The sequence below is a fragment of the Populus trichocarpa genome, chromosome 18 (genome assembly GCF_000002775.5).
Source record: "Populus trichocarpa isolate Nisqually-1 chromosome 18, P.trichocarpa_v4.1, whole genome shotgun sequence".
Classification (NCBI taxonomy): Eukaryota; Viridiplantae; Streptophyta; class Magnoliopsida; order Malpighiales; family Salicaceae; genus Populus; species Populus trichocarpa.
Window position 1 is genome coordinate 5206095 of NC_037302.2, and position 16881 is coordinate 5222975.

Here is a 16881-nt window from a genome sequence, read left to right on the forward strand (position 1 = left end):
TGTAGGTATCATGCAATAACAAGTAAATGTGAAGTGGAGGACCCTACAGTACCAAAATTAAATCTCCCATGTGCATTCGGGATAGCAAAATGCGGACACAAAACTGGTTTGACCAGACTGCCCACAACTTTTCTGTTGACATCAACAAAATTTCTTTGGGCAAATCAGTCAAAATACAATAAAGACACGAGCTCTCTGCCAAAGTACCCACTGCAACTGGGCTCTTGTCTTTAACTTTCCCAACCTGGCAACAGCTACAGCCTTCTTTCCCTGACTGGAAGCGAAACCTTGAAACAAAAAATACCCAAGAATCGAGAACCCAAATGGCCATTTTTTCAATCATTCTTTTTTATTTTGTTTTATGCCATTATTTTATCACATGAACTCGTGAAGTCAATGGGGTTCAGAGTCACCATTCACATTATAGTGTTGTCGTACATGAAATTAACAAATAATTAGATGGAGACCATGTTGCGGATAAATACGTCGACAAGCAGGAATATTAATTAATTAAGCAAGTAAATTTCAGGTGGAGATCTGATTGATCTACACAATAAAAATCCTAAATTTTCAACAAAAGCCCCCAAAACAAAACAAAAAATTAAAAACCAACCCCAGAAAACAAAACCAATTTTGAGTTCAACTCCCTCTAGTAATCATCTCTTTGTACTTCATAATAGAATTCATCCTCTGCAACTTCAACTGCTGCTTGAACCTATTAATGAAATCATCGGCTTTAGCATCCACTTCAGTGTCATCAAACTCAGTAGAGGTCTTCCCTTCTTTCACGGTAGCTGGCCTACGAGATTCAACAATGTCATCTTCTTCAAAATGGGCAAAAGCAGATTTTGCACTTGCAGATTTCTTCATTTTCTTCGGTAGCTTCTTGGGTACTTCACCAGAAGTTGGTTTCGTGTCTGACTTGGATTTGCTCAGTTTATTTCCTTGTAACTTGCTGTATATCTCTTCAAGAGTCTGTTCTTGATCTTCCTCTTCCTCTTCCTCTTCCTCTTGTTGTTCTTGAAGCTGTCCATCAAGTTCTTGTATGTGGCCGTACATTTGTTGAGAAGTGAAATGGGCTGCCGTAGTTTCTTGATCTTTGTGGTTATTAGTAATGGTGGGGTTAATGGGTTCTTGGGAGAAGTAATTGTAGAGGTTGATGGACTTGAGCCTCTGCAACATTGAAGGAGATCTAGTAATAGGTGGCTGGTTTTGATTTTGGTGGTATTGATAACCTTGTTGAGGGGTTTGTTGATGAAGAGTGAAATGCTGGTCAGATTCTTGAGGTTTTTCAAAAGTGAAGGTTGTAGGTTCTTGGGATCTATAACTATAAAAGTTGATAGATTTGAGTCTTTGTAGTACAGAAGGAGATCTAGCAAGCTGGTGGCCATGACCAAGACCAAGACCAAGACCATGACCATTTTGTGCTTGAACATGTCTTTCTTGTTCTTGATGTTGGTCACTAGGTTTGTGGGTGGCTAGGCTTGAAGTAATAAAAATGGTGCCAATCATAAGATTGAGAAGCACAAATAGAACAGTTGGGGTAAACCAACTACTCATAGAAGCCCAGATTGACATGGATTCTTCAAGCATGATTTTAGGCTGGGAGTGAAGAAATCGTGGAGAGAAAGGGAGATGGGGTTTGGTAATTGCTGTGGGAAGAGAATGGAAGGTAAAGCAATGTTCGAGGACAAATTTATTGGATGCCCACACTAGTATTTTTTTTATTTTTTATTTTTTTTAGGGCTAGGAATGCATTTTAATTTTGAGTATTTTGTTTTAGAATCTCGAGGGACACGTTGCAGCATTTGGGAGTCTCTGATAAGTGAACAAAAGGGAAGTAGATGACTAGATGCAAGTATAAGTGTGAGGCTGTAGTTGTGTTCGTTAAAGGGCAAAAGTGATGGGGACAGGTAAAGATCAAAGAGTAAAAGACCTCCAACTGGATTTGTAAAGCTGGTTTTTGGGGGTAAAATTCCACACTGACTTTAACTATGCTGACTTGAATTATGCTGACTTATTCATTACCTTCTTAATTTCAAACAAAATTACAGAACAGAGTTCATATAAACCATTCAAAAATCCTCATTCGACGTGAGAGAAAAGATGTAAAACGAGATATTTAGACGAACTAAAATGATATATATATTGAAGAAATACCTATAGATGATAAATATATTCATATTGATCTCGAATAAATTGGGATCAAACCCCTTGTCAGAAAAAATAAATATACTTTCATCATAATTGTTCACGGAGATGTTAAATTCTAAAATTTTTATGATTCATTACTAAGTTCTATAGAATTCAGTTTATGCAGTAATCATGTTTTCTTTGATTGTTATCTAAACCTTATTATATTCCTCAAAGAAAAAAAATATCTTACAGAGTATGATTCTATATATCAAAACTCATAACTACAATATGCTTGAAGAATCATTTCTTATAGCCTTGATCTTTAAAATCCATTATAAAGCAATGTTTTTTTTTTGTTTTTGCCAATAAACATAAATTCTAATCCTAAAAAGAAGAAACCTTACTCCTTCAAATAGACATTTCTAGATCAAATATAACTATACCAAAATCTATCCAGTGAAAAAATATAACCATATCAGAAGACTGGATCTTTAAAGGTATCACCCAACCTGAACCTTTATAACCACCACAACCAAATATCCAACTCAAACAAATAACTCAATATAATGATGGTAAAGTTAAATTGTCATTCCATAGACATTCAACTAGTTTTAGATTCTTAATTGAATCTTCTACATCCAATATAATAAATATTGGAAGAATTTCTTAGATTCTCTCTGTTATAAACATGCCTTATCACATAACTCATCTAAGAAATTCACCTCTAATATTCCTAGCACTAGTTTCCAAAATACAGATTATACTTCAAATATGCCTAAACCACTATTTACAAACAATGACCAACCTTCTCCACCAATCTCTTCAACATTCTCTTATGTAATAGAGAACATCCAAAATGAGCTGAATATTCTTGAAACAAATTTTGTTATAAACAAAAATATTTTATTCATGATTTTTATTGTAACCATAACTCTTAAAAGAGATTTTGGTTTTTCAAAAAATTTATGCATCAAAGAAAGAAAATTCAAAAATGTTTTTATGATTTCGTTGCATTACATAAAATATAAATCTTATTATTTGATTGCTTTGAAATGTATTATATGTTTGAAAATCATATTACATATTTATTTGCAAAACATGCATGTCCCATTATATTTAGAAATAAAACCTCTATCTGGGAGTTAGTAAACGACACTCCTATTGAGTCTAAGCATCCTCCTCTGAGAAACCTCAAAATCTCATAATAACCAGACAATAGAAGTTGCTCCTTACAAATCTCCAAATGAAGATGTTACTATCAATACCAAACACATCATCTAGCAAAAAAGACTTTATAAATACCAACCTCAACATCATAGAAAAGCAATTGACCAAACTTGAAAAGCATATCTAAAAGTCTTTAGTCTCTCCTATTAAAACTTCATCAAAGCCTATTGACCAAAAACTTAGAAATCCAGTTTTCAAACCATACTAGGTTACCAAAACTAATCAACCCAAATTAAAAAAAAAACAAAAATTACTTCCTCAAAGCTATCAAAGACCATCTCAATCACCTTGAAGCTTTATCTTCCACCTTAACTTCTCTTAATACACCTCAACTTAGTAACCATCATCCAACCTCCACAAGTCATATCAACATTATCCAAAATAACCAAATCTAAACTTCAGATGAAAAAACCTTTCATGAAAAAAGTCCTAAAATCAATAAACTAATTTGGAGAAACCCTAAAACATATGTTGCACCAGATATAGCAATCCAAAATGAACCAATCATCATAAACCAACATAGATTCAATGTCTCTTCCCTTTATAGTTGGAACATAAATGGAATGTCTGAATACAATATCCTAAACACTTTACAACATATAACAATAATTGTTAATGCCTACAAAACCCAAACTAGAACCCTAGACAAAGCTATAGTTAAACTCTTTATAGCTAGTTTTTTTGGCCAATTAAAAGGATAGTGGGATTACCATTTCACTGAAATACCACACCTTGAAATCTTAAACTTTATCCAAATGACTGAAGACCAAATACCTATTCTTGACTCTAATGAAAACATCATTCAAAATACAGTTTCAACCATTATCTTAACCATTATCTTATATTTTATAGGAGATCCTTCTCATCTTAAAGACAAAAATGTTGAACTCCTTTTAAACCTTAGATTCAAAAAACTCAGTGATTTTTAATGGTATAAAAATATTTTCTTTACCCGTGTCATGCTCTAAGAAGACTCAAATCAACCATTATAGAAAGAAAATTTACTTGTTGGTTTACCAACTCTTCCAGAAGAAAGAGTAAAAAATAAAATCAAAGACACATTTGCTACAAAAACCATTCCATATAACTAATTGACTTATGGTGGGCTTGTTAGCTTTACATAAAAGGGAGGTCTTTAGATATATCAAGACTTTAAACTCCAAAAACACCTTACATAGGAGATGAGAAGATCTAGATAGGAACTAAGTAGTTTTTGTCAACAATTTGACTTATCTATAAAGAAGACAATTTATAGTGGAAATTGTTTCAAACCCAACACAAAACCCAATAAACCACCTCATAAAAAATCAGCCCACAAATACAGAAAAAAATTTTATACCAAAATTGAGCTCTACTATAAAAAGACCAATAAAAACCCACAAAACCTTCCCAGTCAAAACCCAAACCCAAATTTGACCTTAAAGTCATTACCCATTATAAATGTAGCCAGAAAGGTCATACCTCTAGGTTTTGCTAAGTAAATACCAAACTCCATGAACTTCAATTAAAAAAAGAAGTCATTCATCATATCCAAACCCTTTTGATTGAAGCCATTGATTCTGAGACAAACTCTTCCAACACTTCTGAAGAACCCTTCCAAATAGATGAGTTAGCAATATCTAGTTTTGACTTAGAAAATTCAACCCATACTACTTCAAAACAAATAAATGTCTTATTCAGAGATTAGGAATTTATTCTTGAAGCTATCAAAAGTCTTGATGATCCTCAATTATATATAAAAAAAACCTATCTAGACAAGATAGTGAGTAATTTTGATAAACCAAAAACACAACAACCTGTTAAAAAAATTATTGTTACCATTAACCAGCACAATACATATGACCTTACCAAAATCCTTAACAAGAAAAAGAAATCTAAACATGTTGCTATTATCCAAGAATTACAATCTGAAATCAAAACCCTTAAGAAATCTAAACATGTTGCTACTATCCCAGAATTACAATCTGAAATCAAAACCCTTAAGACTAAACTACAAAACCTCAAACAAACCCAATAAAAATATTCTACTATTTTACAACAGCTTCTTACAAAGTTAGAGAGTCAGTTTGATTATAAACTAGAATCAGAATAACAAACCCCAAATAGTCGTGCATTGCCAAATATTGAGTATGTTCCTGAAGACTTTCTGCAAGTTTTAATTTAAATTACTTCAAAAAAGTATATCATAAAAATTACGTTGATCTTTTCAAATGAATTTAAAATATTTAAAATAAACACTATTGTCTTGTTTGATACAGGTGCAAATTTGAATTCTATTAAAGATGAAATAGTTCAAAACGATTTTTACAAAACACTTCTGAAAAACTTTATGCAACAAATAATACTAAATTAGTTATTAAATACAAAACTCAAGCATCAGTTTTTAATAATAGATTTTATCTTTAAAATTTATTTGTTGTTACAAATGATATTAATCGTATTGTTATGCTTGGCACTCCTTTTATTGACATGATTACTCTTTACAAAACATCTCATGAAAGTATTATTTCAAAAATCAATGGTTTGAAACTTGTTTTTCCTTTCTTAGAAAAACCAAAGACTAGGAATTTAAATTTGATCAAAGCATGTTTTATTCATACTAATCATTTCAATGCATTAATCCAAGGAAACCATATTCATCTCATGCATCTTAAACAAGATGTCTTTTTACAAAAACAAAATGAAAATCAGTTATAAAGTCCTGTTTTACAAAAAAGAATTTCAGATTTTCAAAAGAAAATAGAAAAACAAATTGTTCTAATTTACCAAATGCTTTTTGGAAGAGAAAACATCATGTTGTTGACCTTTTATATGATAAAAGTTTTAATGAAAAACAAATACCTATAAAAGTAAGACCTATTTAGATGAATGCTAAATTAAAACAGCATTGTAGACTCAAAATTCAGAATTCAGAGTCTAAAAGTCTTATACAAAAGTCCAAGTCACCTTGGTCATATGCACCTTTTTATGTTAACAAAAATTCTGAAATTGAATGAGGCACATCAATGTTTGTTATAAATTATAAACCTTTGAACAAAGCTTTAAAATGGATCAGGTATCTGATTCCAAACAAAAAAGATTTGTTACAAAAATTACACTCTACATTTATATTTTCAAAGTTTGATATGAAGTCAAGATTTTGGCAAATCCAAAGTCATCCAAAAGACCATTACAAAATTGCATTCATAGTTCCTTTTGGTCCATATGAGTGGAATTTTATGCCATTCGGTTTAAAAAATACTCCCTCGGAATTTCAAAGGATTATGAATGATATTTTTAATTTATATTCAAAATTCTGCATAGTTTATATTGATGATGTTCTTATTTTTTTCAATTCCATATAACAATATTTTAAACATTTACCAACATTATTTTATGTTGCAAAACATAATGGTTTAATTGTTTCAAAATTAAATATTTCTCTTTTTTAAATTCATGTTCATTTTCTTAGTCATAACATTTTCCAAGGAACTATCACACCTATTGAGAGATCCCTTACATTTGCTAGTAAGTTCCTTAATAAAATTCTAGACAAAACCCAACAACAAAGGTTTTTAGAAAGTCTTAATTATGTTTTAAACTTCTACCCCAATTTAAGCATAATAGCAAAACCCTTACATGATAGGTTGAGAAAGAATCGTATTCTATGGTCTGATGAACATATAAGAATTATCTGACATATTAAAAAATAGGTCTAAGAAATTCCTTACTTACATATTGTCAATCTCTTAGCTCCCAAAATAATTGACATAGATGCTTTTGAGTTAAGGTATGGGGGTATTCTTAAGCAAGTGTAAAATAACAAAGAATAAATTCTTTAATTTATATATGCACATTGGAAAGATTATTAAAAGAATTGTTCTACTATCGAAAAAGAACTTTTCATTAAGTTATGCATTACAAAATTCTCAAGTGATTTATTAAATCAAAATTTTCTTTTACGAATTGATTTCAAATCAGCAAAAAGAGGTTTTACATAAAGATGTTCAAAATATTGCATCAAAACAGATTTTTTTTCTCTATGGAAAGCTATACTTAGTATATTTGATTTTGATATATAATTTATAAAAAAAAGATAAAAAATTGTATCTTTAATTTTCTAACTAGAGAATTCCTTCAAAATAAGTCCTTATGCCACCAAAGCTCAAAGGCACAACCCCCCCTCCCCAACAAAACCTAGATTCTCTAAAATCTCAAAAATCCCAAAGCCCTACAAAACTCTTACCTCAGTTATTTCTTCTGCAAAACCAATTAAATCTTGGTATGAAGCAGTAACTAAAGATGAGGAGACATAACATTCTTCACAAATATAATATTGTGTAGAATCCTTATCCAAATCCTCAAAATTACTTTCTACTTTACAAAATATAAGCCAACAATCATTATAGAAAGATAATTCCTCTCAAGTAATTTCAAAATCCAAAGCAAGTTCTTCATCTAAAAACCCCCTGCTTCAACCTTTTTAAAATACAAATCTTCATGTTCCCAAATAGATTTATCTTAAAAAAATTCAAAAGAAAAATCAGAATGCATTATCAAAAATAATTTTCATAATGTTTTAGCTATTGAAAATGGATTCTTCCATCCCGATCCAAATGTAACAACATCAAAGATTTTCCCTCTAAGCTAATATTTTAAACCTTGGAATTTTACAAAACCTCAGCCTTATTACATGACAATTCTTGAAATCACAGGTTTAATTAAATTCAAACACTTTAAACTCCACCAAATCCATTTTGAACCTACATATTCCACTTGTATTAACCAAAAACATCCTTTACCCTGTTAATTTATTTTTAATATTTATATAATATTAGATTAATGAATCTAGAGTAAAGATAAAGTTCATGGGACAAAAATACTTTGCAAAGAAAATTATAAAGTTGTTATAATTGTCATAACTCATTTTTTGGTTATTCCTCAAAATTTACCTTTTTTTCTTTTAAAATAAATAATAATAATAGCAATAGGATTTAATTATTTTTAAGAATTAATTTGGGTCAGATTAAAGGATTTAATTAAGTACAATGAATTAATTATACTTTAAATGGGTTAAATTAATTTTATTAGAGACTTAATTAGTGAAAAATTAAGTTTGAGAGCCCAATTTGAGCTTAATTGAGAAGATTGGAATTTTAGAGGACCAAACTTAATTTTTATAAAGTCAATTGGTTCAAATTATGGGTAAACTTGCAAGAAAATTGGAAGTTTAGTATCATTTGGGGGCTAAATTGAAGGAATTCACAGTCAAGGTGTTGCGATGTCACGATCACACAAATTAATTACCCTAACTTAGACAAACAAGATAGTATAGAGCAAATAAGATGTCGATCCACGAGAAAAATCTAGTTCAGGTCTTTATGCTAGATGATTCAAAGTTGGGGGGGTTTTGAAGTTATCTAGACTATGCTATGGTAAACACAATAAAATAATCAAGCTAAATTAAATAAATCTAAAACTTATTAAGAAAAAAAATCTTGCTCTCAAGTAAACCTCCACCTATGAAAATCAAAATTGATCATTGAAATGATATGTCAATTTATATTATGAATATCTATATTTTCTTAACATTAATCAGTTAACCGATCCTCTATGTAACTAACTCTAACCATTAAACAACCACAATGTCAGCACTAGTAATTTAATTTAATGGTAGCTTTAAGAACTAGATAAGTTAATAAATCTAGACAATATAATTACCTGTAATTTGAAGAAAGGCCATAAATTCAGTAATCGATTGTGATGATATTCTAAAAAATAAATAGTTCGGGAATAAGATTTATACCTTTAACAATTAGTTAATCTTTTAGTTTTGATAATCTGATTTATTTTTACTCGAGATGGCTAATTCCTAGAATGACTTGAAATGTTATTAAAAAAACCAATGATTTTTTAATAAATTTTCCATAAATATCACTAATTAATAATGTCCCAAAAAATCAGATAGATCAGAAGTAAAGCTTATGCCTTGCAAATCGATGATTGAGCTCACTGGACTCTTCCTCTGAGCTAAACCCATAAAACATGGGTCTAAATATATTGTCTGAGACAGTTGGGTTTGTAGCCTTAGAAGGGTTTTTAGGCCTGTTAATCTTGAATTTATCAGATTGATTTTTCAAATTTACAAGGATCCAATTGGACACGTCCCTTGAAGTACCCCAAGAAGAATCAATGTCTTCCCCAATATCTTACACAAGCACATGATTTCGATAAGCCAAGCCAAACTGTGACCCAGTAAATAATAATAGCCTGAAAATGATATTTTGTTTGTTCTCCATATAAACACCAAATGAATATACTGGCACAGCATGTTCAAAAGTAGCCTTTCTGAAAGCAATCGAATATAATTTCTGGAGAAAAATAAAATTTAACTCAACAAGGCTTCTTCAAAATCACACATTGCAACAGGATCATTTGAAATCTCATCCTTAAACGTTCTTAATTTCATCTCGTTTCTTGCCCACTATCTTTCGCCTCGGCCATTTAGAGGAAGCATCTCTGCAAACATTAGTTAGATCATCTCCACTATATCCCACCGTCCTGCGAGCAACTTCACCACTATTTATATCAGCGGCCACCTGTAGAATAACAATGTTAATCAACGTGTACTCTTTATGGCTGCTCCACGCTCATCAAATGGACTAGCATGGTTGACATTGCCATTTACAGGAACCTTCGTAGCAACGCCAGACGGAAAAATAAGGCAATGGAAGCAATCCCAAGAACCAACTTGAGCTCCACTTAAATCAAAGATCTTATTCCTTCAAGCCATCACGTAGATTCTTAATAGATGCTCCATTACATGGTTTATTATTAAGCAAAGGAATTTTCCTTCAAGCCATCACACACTTGTTTGCTGCATGAAATGACATGAGCGAATTCCATGTTAATCAATGTGTCTATTTTATGTATTTATTTTTTATTTCTTTGTATTCCATAACATAACTACAGTTAAATGCATGACTGATTACAATTAAAAGAAATCTTTAGAGCATACAACTACATAGAAATGATATCGGTTTGTTTTAATGTGTGCTTCAAGTATTCCCGCATACTAGCTCAAGAAACAACATATTGATTGTATAATCTTAACTTCTTCACAATAAGAATTCAATGGGCTGAGAAGGAAATCAAGAGAACGTGTTTGGCCTATTGCTTATATGCAAAAGGAAAAATCTATAGGAATTCAAGGTACTATTACTAGAACATTTAGGAATATCCCAAACTGCTATAGATGTTGGAGTGCTTCGGGGATCACATATTTCTCGGTTGTCTTCATGATGAACATTCATAGCAACCATCCACGATCCAATGGTGACATCCTCATTGCTGAACATTCTCAAACTGAAAGCTAAACGATGCATCTATTTAGCAAGACAGACCAGAAGGGAGGGAATGACAATGACCCAAAGATGAAGGAAGAGAAAGAAAAGGCTGCTGTGTTTCACACACACAGATAAGTAAAAGCAGTAGCACTTCAAAAAAAAAAAAAAAACATCGCCACTGAATCCAAATGGAAATTTGGATCCGTATGTCAGTCCAAAATAACAGACCAGATGAATTACTGGACATCTTTTAATTCAACCTCATTTTCCATTGTTAATACAGAATAACAATAAACCTGTCTAATGTGAGAATTTGTAACCACAGCGTGCTGTCTTCTTTTTACAAGTAGCTTCTATATCCAAGAAATCTACTCCTGATAGGGAAGATATTTGCATGGCAGCATTGACAACAATTGAGGAATTTGGATGTCAAGAAAGAACATCGAGGAATGGAGCTGATCATCATAATATCATAGACATGTTCTCAAAGACCAATATGAAAGCCATTCATCTCATACAAAGTATTCCACAGGGGACCATCTAAAGTCCAGCATGTCTTGAAGATTGTCATTGAAGTATTATATAACAGCTATCATTGGCATGAATAACCATTTTGAGCAAAATTTTCAATAGCAAGAGTAAAGAATATAGAGGGCCTAAATCAAAACAGAAATTTGATTTGTCTCCTAAATTTTCAAGCATCCATTTGTTGCAACATCAAGCCTCTCATGATTCCTTGATTTTCAATTACGTCATGACAATTAACAAGGAAAGCCATCAACTGATTAATTAAAGAAAAGTATGCTGAGGTCTGCTGAAAATTACATCCAAAGTTTTTCTTAGGTTACCATGCAAGAGCAGATTATTAGAAGTGCAAATTATTAAGATCGCTGACTGGATATATAGAATGATAAACACAACAAATCAATGGGAACAAGTTCCATGTAAATGACAGACCTGTTATTTCTAGCAGCAGCCAATGAAGCCACAACCTCTGCAGAAGGAACATATATGGGTCCATAAGCATGCAAGAAGTACTCTTTTCCAATCAGATGTCCAGATTTCTCATACCTGAAATTGTAAATTACCTAAATCACGTAACCAGCAAGAGCTCATAACAACAAACTGTACAAAATAATCACAAATCCAACAGTAAATATAATATGCAATATCTGGGTACCACTTCTTATGAGGGTCAGTGATAACTGGTCCTTTCTTCATGCATCAGATATAAGTTGGTGAATGGATTATTTCCTTAGCAAGAAGAGTTGCAAGGCAATCAAACATAGCAGAAATATTAATGTTAATTAATCGCAGTTATCTCACTAATAAATCATTACATATGCTACTATATACCTGGACGCAAATAGATATCATCATCAGCTTTGACATAATAATCTGCTTCAAAAAGCTGAAAGGCTGTTTTGAAATAGGCCAACCTAATGACAGAAGAAAGGTATTAGAAAACTTAAGGTGGAAAAAGGAACTGTTATGCTTTGTATGGGAGCTTTAGATATTCTTCCTCAACATCTATGAACATGAAATCTTTGTACTTATCCACCTCTTTCTCAAGCAGGGCCATTTTCTTTGCATCTTTTGAACGTCCTATTAGGAACCTAAATGATAAACCAGTAGCTTGCTCCAACTTGCCATAGAGCAGCAGTGAACTTGGCCTTTTCAATATGATCAGTGCATGATCAGTTCGTAAAAAACCAAATTTTAAAGCAAAGAGTCACAGCAGAATAAAAGAAATAAAGGGAGAAATAGATGAAGAAACAATATAACCAAATTATATTTGAGTAAAAAAAATAATGATCTTACTCAAACAATGTTATCGGCTCAGATAGAAATTGATAACATGTAGTCCTTGACCTTCCAAATGAAGATCTCATAGAGCTGGGATTATCATTGGTCATCATTGCCATTTGCCAGCAAGTTTCTACAATGATATATTTTAGTTGAACAATGTTACAGGCTCAGAGAGAAAATATAATCTATGATTAGACCTTCCAATTGAAGATCTCATAGAGCTGGTATTATCATCAGTAGGCTCCTCAAGACTCAAAATCTCAAAAGCAAAACAAAAAATCTTATACAAACAGTGTTAGAGGCTCAGACAGAAGTCGATAACATCTATTCCCAGACCTTCCAATTGAAGATCTCATAGAGCTGGGATTATCAATGACATCATTGCCAGTAAGTTACTCAAAACTTAAAAATATAAAAGTAAACCAAAATATTTTACTCAAACAATGTTACAAGCTAAGAGAAAAAATAATAAACATCTATTACTAGACCTTCAAATTGAAGATCTCATAGAGCTGGGATTATCAATGGTCAGCATAGCCAGATCCTCAAGATTTACAATTATGAAAATAAAATGAAACATCTTACTAGAACAATGTTATAGATTCAGTGGATAACATCTATTCCTGGACCTTCCAATTGAAGATCTCATAGAGCTGGGATTATCAATGACATCATTGCCAGAAATTTCCTCTCAACGCTCCATATATATTTTAAGAGTAAAATGAAATACGGTGTACTCAAACAATGTTATAGGCTCAGAAAGAATTCCTAGACCTTGTATTTGAAGATCTCATCGAGCTGGGATTATCAATGACATTATTTCCAGTAAGTTCCTCGGGACTCAAAATTATAAACATAAAATGAAATATCTTCTCGGACAATGTTATAGGCTTGGACATAAAATGATAACATATACTCCTGGACCTTCCAATTGAAGATCACATAGAGTTGGGACGGTATTCATTGTTCCTCAAAATTAATAATACCCACGTTAATAAAAACAAAAATCACATAGAGCTGGGATTATCAGTGACATCATTGCCAGCCAAGTTCCTCTAGACATGAAATTATAGAAGTACAACTTTACTAGAATGTACAGCAACAGAGAGAGGCATGGTATTCATTTCTCCTCCCATTAATTCATGGCCCCCATTTGGTTCTTCACGAATTGTAATGAGATGAGGATGCGATTTCCATTTAATAAAATTCAGATTTTGATTATTATGAAATGCAATCTACATGGCTTAAACAGAGTAATTTCCTCAACTTAAAATACAATTACTCATTTTTATAGGATTACTTTATACAGCAAGACTCCAAAACAAAACAGAATAGCATATTTATTAATAGATCATCATCACTGTTCTTGATAAAAAAAAAAAAATACCTCTCAAAGCTCTCGACTTTCTACGCAAAAGTCATGGTTTTACCTCAAAATTCCATCTGGGTCACAAGGAAACCAAGTACTTCTAAGTGCAGCCCGGCGATCACCGGATTCAAACCCGGTTTGAGTCCCAACAAACCCAAGAAGTTTAGGCCTGTCAATCAATGCTCCGTCTACCCGAACCAGAATAAAATGCTCGAAAAGTGTCCTCAGATTTGCCACAACGAAAAACTGGAACAGGTTTGAGCCTGCAGATCCGAGATAGCGATCCCAGAAAGGCCAGTGAGAAGAGATATCAGTGAAAAGACTAGAAAAGGTAGAGGGTAACGGGTTGAGGGAGGGATAAAGTTGGGTTTTGAGGTTTTGGGATTGTTGGTGGTTGGGATGGCGGAGGAGAGGATGAGATGTAGCGGTGGGAGAAGAGTGGCATTTGATTTGGTGGAGAGCCACCGTGTTTGGTTGAACTGGAAGAGCGGAAGTGCGAAACAGGAGTAGAAGCAGGGTTCTGGGGATGTTGTAAAAAAATTCACAACTAACAATGCTACGCTGTGATTTAATTTATGTATTTATTTTACTGCACAATGAAATAAACTTTGAAAAAAAAAACAAAAATATTCATAAGACTTGTACTCTCAGTCTCAGGGCAGGGCATTTTCAAGGGAGCATGAAGCAGGCTCTGAAATACAAAACCCGACGTCGTTGGATAGTTTTTGCATGAGGCATGGATGTATCTAAAGCATCCAAACAAAAGGGTCATTAGCTACTTTCACAGGTGAAAAGCAAAAACAAAAACTCTCGAGAAGCCAAAACACCAACTGATCCCATTCAAAGAGGTGTTAGAAATGTCCTCGTATTCTGGGAGGAGAGAATTGTCTGTTTGTAACGAGGGAGGGGCAGGTGGGACAAGAATGAAGAATTGTCTGTTTGTAACCCCATATCTAGAGGAGGCATGTGTTTGTGTTTCTAAAGTGATTTAAAAAAATTAAATTTTTTTATTTTTTTTTATATTATTTATTTTAAATTATTTTAAAATATTAATATTAAAAATTATTTTAATATATTTTCAAATAAAAAAAACTTTCAAAAATAACACAAGCTGTTATAAAAGAGTCAGCTATCTATCTCAAGACTCGTGACTTTTAATGATTTAGATTTTATTTATTTTTATATTTTAAAAATATTTTAGAAATAATTTAAAAATAAATAAATTATGGGGGTTAGTTTTGACCAACTGCTGTGGTTTGGCATGCCATTGTTTCTTCGGCTCCCCCATGATTTTGCATCTTTTCTTTTGGTTTTGAGGGTGTGGTTAGGTTTCTTTGGCAGCTCTTTTACGTTTGTTTTAGGATCCCTGTCTATGAGGCTGTTTGCTCTCTTTTCTTTCCATTTCATTTCTAGTCATGGTTTCATATGCTTCTCTCCTTCTTTGCAAGCTTTCCTTTGTTACTTTTTTTTGTTGCAGCTCCGTGTTTTCCCGTACTGTTTTAGAGGAATAGCTTTTGGCTCGCCTTACTGGGGATATTTGTTTACTTTTTGTAGTTCTTTCATTGCCAGGTTCTTCATCGTCTCTCTTCTTTGTTTTTTTTTTTCTTTTTGTCTTGGTCGGTGTTCCTTGATTTGTCATCAGTTGTCTGTCGGACACTGAATAGTTTTTTTAGCTTTACATGTTGTCATCATGCTTCTTCTTTTTTGTTGTGGACTTCTGTTTTTGTGTACACAGAACTTCCTTTTCTTTGTAGGTTGATTTTACAGAAAAGAGCCTAGGCTTCAAAATTAAAGCATGCATATAGCCATCTGAATCTTCTAATTATCATGATCTTTGGATAATTGATAAAACTCAATTTATATCTTCCACCAAGGGCTAGGCTGTAAATTTACATGATCTTTGGATAATTGATTCTGGTGCCACTGATCATATGTCAAATAAATTAACCAGCATCGATAATTTTAAATCATTCGTTCATCACACTTTTGTATCTGTTGCTAACGGAAAAAATGCTTATGTTAAAGGAAAAGGTAAGATCAACCTACTGTCTAGTAAGATAGAATCAGATGTCCTTTTCTTACATTCTTTCCCATTTCAATTGCTTTCTGTTAGTAAAATTACAGCTACTCTCAACTGTGAAGTAATTTTTACCTCATCCAAGGTTGTGTTTCAGGATCTTGTCACCAAGAAGATGACTGGTGAAGGATTTTTCCTGCATGGTCTCTATTATATCTCTCATAAATCTCCAGTCCCCAGGATTTTTCAAGCAACCATTAATCATTAACATGAGCACCTCTTATGGCATCGTCGACTAGCGCACCCCTCAAAGTTTGTTCTCAGTAAAATAAAATCTGTCCCAATACAAGAACCTTTCAATTGTGAGATTTCTCATTTTTTGAAATCTACGCGACTTCCTTTTTCCCTTTCGAAGTCGAAAACCACTCATGTTTTTGAACTTATTCATTCAGATGTATGGGGACCTTTTTATGCTTTTATTGATGGTTTTAAGTATTTTGTCTCTTTCATCGATGATTTCTTTAGAGTCACTTGGGTGTATCTGCTGAAAACTAAACATGACGTATTTGATTGCTTTAAGGATTTTCATTCATTCATGCTTAATCAATATTCTACTTATATTAAAATCCTTCGATCTGATAATGGCACCGAATATATGTCCAAAGACATGTCAAAATATTTACATTCTAACAGAATTGTGCATCAGACTAGTTGTGTTGGTACACCTCAACAGAATGGGATATTTGAACGCAAAAATCGTGATCTGCTTGAAAAAACTCGTGCCATCATACTTCAAATGAATGTTCCAAAACACTTCTGGTCATATGGAATCCTTATTGCTGTTTATCTTGTCAATCGCTTACCCAGTCGAGTGCTGGAATTTAAATCTCCTCTTGAAGTTTTGCAGAATAAGGTTCCAGATATATCACACATCAAGGTGTTTGGCTGCACTTGTTTCATGCATTTATCAGCTACTCACCGGGATAAATTAGATCCTA

At 32.6% G+C, this 16881-nt stretch overlaps 2 protein-coding genes, 2 non-coding genes and 2 pseudogenes across 12 annotated transcripts; all 6 read right to left on the reverse strand.

Moving 5' to 3' along the window:
- Positions 1-471: 471 nt before the first annotated feature.
- Positions 472-1680, reverse strand: LOC7476653 (pathogen-associated molecular patterns-induced protein A70). The gene has a single exon (XM_002324138.4). It carries the CDS (start codon positions 1591-1593, stop codon positions 640-642), a length of 954 nt encoding a protein of 317 aa, XP_002324174.4. The 5' UTR covers positions 1594-1680; the 3' UTR covers positions 472-639.
- An 8629-nt stretch (positions 1681-10309) lies between these two features.
- Positions 10310-14791, reverse strand: LOC18107609 (probable beta-1,3-galactosyltransferase 12). Of its 9 annotated transcripts, none has more exons than XR_008057988.1 (6): positions 13885-14791; positions 12510-12627; positions 12250-12361; positions 11869-12127; positions 11646-11759; positions 10310-10714 (listed from the first exon to the last, which is right to left on the reverse strand). XR_008057988.1 is itself a non-coding variant. In XM_052448835.1 (4 exons), the coding sequence occupies exons 2-4, from the start codon at positions 11907-11909 to the stop codon at positions 10494-10496; spliced, it is 369 nt and encodes a 122-aa protein (XP_052304795.1). In that variant the 5' UTR covers positions 11910-12627; positions 13885-14791; the 3' UTR covers positions 10310-10493. The 9 variants fall into 9 exon arrangements, 1 of the variants encoding a protein (XP_052304795.1); XR_008057987.1 differs by having other exon boundaries at positions 11869-11942; positions 12045-12127; positions 12250-12627; XR_008057986.1 differs by having other exon boundaries at positions 11869-12361; positions 13928-14791.
- LOC112325120 (small nucleolar RNA snoR69Y) lies at positions 12521-12614 on the reverse strand (annotated as a pseudogene).
- On the reverse strand, positions 12793-12887 carry LOC112325122 (small nucleolar RNA snoR69Y). The gene has a single exon (XR_002979183.1). It is a non-coding gene; the product is annotated as a small nucleolar RNA snoR69Y (small nucleolar RNA).
- On the reverse strand, positions 12944-13040 carry LOC112325123 (small nucleolar RNA snoR69Y). The gene has a single exon (XR_002979184.1). It is a non-coding gene; the product is annotated as a small nucleolar RNA snoR69Y (small nucleolar RNA).
- LOC112325124 (small nucleolar RNA snoR69Y) lies at positions 13093-13180 on the reverse strand (annotated as a pseudogene).
- Positions 14792-16881: the final 2090 nt, after the last annotated feature.

Bases quoted from the DNA above. Each gene is read 5' to 3' on its own strand.
- LOC7476653 (XM_002324138.4), bottom strand. From the start codon at position 1,593: ATGCTTGAAGAATCCATGTCAATCTGGGCTTCTATGAGTAGTTGGTTT.
- LOC18107609 (XM_052448835.1), bottom strand. From the start codon at position 11,909: ATGAAGAAAGGACCAGTTATCACTGACCCTCATAAGAAGTG. The intron at 11,760-11,868 runs GTACCCAGATAT...TTACAATTTCAG, and splicing joins ACTGACCCTCATAAGAAGTG to GTATGAGAAATCTGGACATC. The intron at 10,708-11,645 runs GTCTGTCATTTA...TTTAGCTTTCAG, and splicing joins GCTGCTGCTAGAAATAACAG to TTTGAGAATGTTCAGCAATG.